Raw genomic sequence first — 4,774 nt, 5'->3', positions numbered from 1 at the left:
ATACAATTGAATCAAAGTAAAATGTTTGTAAATTGTACAATTAAGTGTATAGCACGAAGATATATGTTTTTGCATGTGCATATACAATTTTCTCTCGCTTTATACAAAACAGAAACACAATTTTATACACTTCTGTTGTATAAAGCGAGAGAGGCGAGCAGAGGGAGAGTGGCAAGCGAGAATGTGAGAGTGGCGAGCGAGAATGGGAGAGTGGCGAGCGAGAGTTCTGGGAGAGAGGCGACTGACAAACTTTGAGAAACGTTTGCTATGAGACACAATTAAATCAAACAATAGCTACTCCATTTATTTTAGGTTATTAGTTTGCTATTATATACAATTATCCCATAAATATATTTTAATTTGTTACACTTGAGCCAAAAATAAAAATTAAAAAATCTAGAAACAATATATTTACCCCAATACCTTTGAGGTATAGATAAAATTTATGTATATTTTGTCCAGCTCTTGAAAACCTACTTATAAGATTATGTTATTGTTGCTTGAGTAGGAGCATGTAAAGAAGACTGGGGGAAGATTTAAAGGATCAATGTTCCTAGTCCACATTGATCAATATCAATAAGAATAGCAACATACTTTCCTCTCTCATTTAATCATGAAGATTAATAATTAGTGAAAAAGTACAATATCGTTACGTATTTATAAAAGAAATATTAACGTGCTAAACAATCATCTTCATAATGTTATCAAATAGTGAAGATGTGATACCAAAAATTGTTATTTGAGTTATTCTCATTCTTCTTATCTCTATAGATTAAAAAATTAGTCAGTATCATGTATTTATTCAAGAATTATGAGGGTCAACAATGTTAACTAAAAATTTTAACGCATAATTTGTATAAGATCTATCTGGCGAGCTCCGAGCATTGAGCGTGCTTAGGGCGTACAATTGGGCGCTTAGGGTGCAAGTCTTACAGAATAAGCCCGCACTTGAATCTCGAGACATTTTGCTTGAGCCCTGTCCCAGGACAAGCGCTAAGGCAAATTCCAACATAGTCTTTTAAAAACTAGACCAGAATGTAAAACCACACTTTTTATGCAGTACTGAGCGATACATAAACCCCGAGACATGAAGCATACGTCTTATTAATCTACATAATATAGCCTCATGTATCTTCTAATTAATTGAGTTATTAAAATTCTCCGTATAGTTAAACGAGTTATGGTCGTGAAGACTAATGAAGACAACTTGTTTATTACATTTTCTGGCCCGTGACCCATCTTCTTCATTATATGGCCCGTGACTAGCCTTTAGTTCTAACCTCCCTTCTTTTATTTTTCTTTTCTAATTTATCTGGTTTGATTCGGAGTATATAATATTAAAATTAACTAATATTTCGTATGATACAAATAATATATTTTTGAAAAATTAGCTTTACCTATTTAGATACTATCTTCTTTGTTTTATTTTGTTCGTTTAGTAAAATACATAGCACAAATAATTTTTTATAAGCGATTTATCTATTAGACTGCAATTAATTAGTGTACACTCTAAAAATTACTAGTTTCGTTTAATATTATTTGGTCTATATCAATTTGCATTTTTTTAATTAAAGATATATTTTATTAAACTAATTTTATTAATAATGCTTTAGAACTTTAAATTTGTTTACTATTACTTTATATAGGAGTATTAAGAAGAGAAAGCAAAAAACATACTAAAGTTCAATAGATCTACAAATACAAATAGATCCAATTTTGATTTAGATCTTGATAAAGCTCAAAATACAAAGAATAAGACAAGCTATTTAAGTATTTACACTTTGGTTTAATGCGGTATATTCGATTCGTGGATTAAATTATTTTAAAATTACAGTTCTAAAATATGTTATAATTCCTATACTAATATATCATGTGAGAGGTGGGATTAAATAAGAACAAGTTATTGAATGTGATATGGTAAGATATACCTTTAGTCAAATAAATTATAAATTTAATTTTGAATATCTCACATGAATCAAACAATTCCATCATATTTATTCCGATTTGATTCACCTCTATCGTAAAAATTATAATTAATATTTTCATTAAATCATAACAATCAAGACCTATGAATATCCTTACAAATTACAATTACACCATGTCCCAAAAAGAGAAAAAAAAATGTTATAACCAACATAAATATAAAAATAATAACCTATAAAGAAAATTTTTAATGTTTTTTAATTTCCTATATGTGTGTAGGAAGAAAGAAAAAAAAAAGACAAAAAATAAAAATAAAAATATAAAAATATGTTCACTGAATTTTGACCCAAATTCCTTCACTTGGTATATCTTGATGAACCACAAATAAAAGATAATAACCAGGTGGAGCTAATTTAGCATTATTTGGAGTGACCACATTGATTTGATAGGCATTTTTCCCAATTAATTTCACATTTTCACTTACTAACACCAATAATCTTTGATTCATCGTAAATGAATGTGTGTTAAATCCAGGTGCAACCATTGTTACCGTGACCAAATTTATATCCACCCGCCCCGCAACTTTAAATCGTATGGGCACTCGTTGCCCATACCCGATTGCATATTGCGAAGCAGGAGAGGTGATTTGTGGACGTACGTACTCAGATACTGAATCCAAATAAGACGGTGAAAATGCCTCCAAACTTAACTCGGTTGGAAAAAAAACTCCAGTGAAATTGTAATATATATGTGGATTACTACCCCCAACAAGAACTCGACCATCTCTGAGTAAAACTGCAGTTGAATGGTACATCCTTGGTATGGTACTCGGATTTTGTATCTCGAATCGAGAGTCAAACGAGTTATCAGGTCGATAAATTACGGGTTTTAAAACTGGGTCCCGACCACATTCCCATCCGGCTGTACCCGTGGCGGCCCCATTAATGATCAAGACATTCCCATTGGGTAAAATTACCATATCACCCATTGTCCTAGCCAATGGCATGGTCTCCATAATCCATTGTGGATTCGGGTCGGTTATTGTGATTCGCCCGCAAGTACTCAATGCACCCGAAAAATTACCATTTAGAGCACTAGTATACGAACCTTTCGGGGCTCCACCACAAACCAACACTTCAGCTTGAATTTCTTGTGCTTGTAAATTCTTCAACGGTAAAAGAACGGCCGAACCAGTACTCGGATAATTTCTCGGATCACCACCTGATATTTCTGGGTAATTTTTCAATACTACATTTTTCGTATAATCGAATAATATAGCTCGATTATTCGCGAAAATGAATAAATTCCCATCCACGTTAAGGAAGACAAAAGGGTATAAATTATTCTCTATTTTATTTGGATCATTTGTTTTCACAAGAAAAGGCAAACTATATGAATTATTTGCCGATGCACTCTTGGGATAAAATTCATAATTAAAAGCCCTACGACCACCAATAATAATTTGTCTGCCATCTGGCAAAATATGATTAGTCGAATACCATCGTCGTTGAATTAATCCACCTTGTATTTCTTCCCAATCACACGTACTATTAGTAGTTGAATTACTACAAGGCTTAAAAACTCTTACGACTTTCTCACCATCGTTGAATCCACCGGTTTGAACTAACGAACCGTCGGGGAACACGGAACCCGAGGAGCACCAAACATCGGTTTGGACCATGAGGGGACGTATCGAGTTGCTAGCAACGTTGTATTCCACGGAGTGAGCAGTGCAGTCGACTTTCAACGTAGTGTCATTTTGATCGTACCTACATTTTCCATCAGGTAACGAGATGTTAGACATGCCAAAGTCAGTACGATCAAATATGATGACCCTGTCGTTGTTGAGAAGTTGCATGTGCATGGCGGAAATTCCAATGTTTGATAGTAGTAAGTTCCAGCTTCCGCCCTGGCTGCTGGGAGCAGCAGCCTCGGCGGAAGCGAAACTCCACCATTGACATAGGAGTAGGAGTAGGAGTAGTAGAAATATGTGTGGATGTATGAAGAAAAGAATATTGTTGCTAGTACTAGTACTCTTCTTCATAATGAGTTGTGTTTTTTTGTGACAAGTTATGACAAAAAGTTATATTAAAAGGGGGGGGGGGTGTTAATAATGTAATAGAGGTGTATTTTCTTGGTTTTGAGACTTTGGGATGTGTGTGTGTGGTTAATAAAAGTTTTGAGGAATGGATGTCCTTTATTTATAGGATATGTTTTTAGTACCACAAAGCTAAGCAAGCAAGCAATCGCGTGAAGTTTTAAAACTTTGTGTTTGGTTTTCGCTCGATGTTCGATAACGTTTAATTTTATATTTTGTTAAGAGTATGATCGATAATTTTGTAATTTTATATTTAAATTTCAAGTTTGTAACTTTTGATTACAGATAAAAAAATATTTACGACACTTTATTAATATAAACTTTTATGTACTATTGAGGTATTAAACAATTTTTGCTCCATTAATCACTTAAATGATAGTTATACGTAAATATTAAGTTATATATATATATGATATATTGAAAAGATAATTAAAATTTTAAACTAGTCCTTGAGAGATATAGGTATTTTTGTAAGGGAAATTTACATAAATGTGCTATAATAATAAAATATTTACCATTTATAGCAATAATATATTTTTTTCACTTGATCGCTTTTAATTCATTTATAATACAATTTTAATACATATTACAAAGAACAATTTATTATTCACATATAATACAAGTTTTAATGATGGATAATATATTTATCACACATTTTAATACACTTATAATACAATGTGACCATTTTTTACCAAACAAACACAATATATTTCAAAAACAATTATAATTCAAATATATTGCATAAATAATTCA

The 4,774-nt window shown here is 32.0% G+C and overlaps 1 protein-coding gene across 1 annotated transcript; it reads right to left on the bottom strand.

The window, feature by feature from the left end:
- Nucleotides 1-2,253: 2,253 nt before the first annotated feature.
- On the bottom strand, nt 2,254-4,041 carry LOC107005846 (aldehyde oxidase GLOX-like). The gene has a single exon (XM_015204497.2). It carries the CDS (start codon nt 3,965-3,967, stop codon nt 2,255-2,257), a length of 1,713 nt encoding a protein of 570 aa, XP_015059983.1. The 5' UTR covers nt 3,968-4,041; the 3' UTR covers nt 2,254.
- Nucleotides 4,042-4,774: the final 733 nt, after the last annotated feature.

Source organism: Solanum pennellii, chromosome 12 (assembly GCF_001406875.1).
Source record: "Solanum pennellii chromosome 12, SPENNV200".
Lineage (NCBI taxonomy): Eukaryota > Viridiplantae > Streptophyta > Magnoliopsida > Solanales > Solanaceae > Solanum > Solanum pennellii.
The sequence above is the reverse complement of the archived record's forward strand: the minus strand, read 5'-3'. Positions and strand labels throughout refer to the sequence as shown.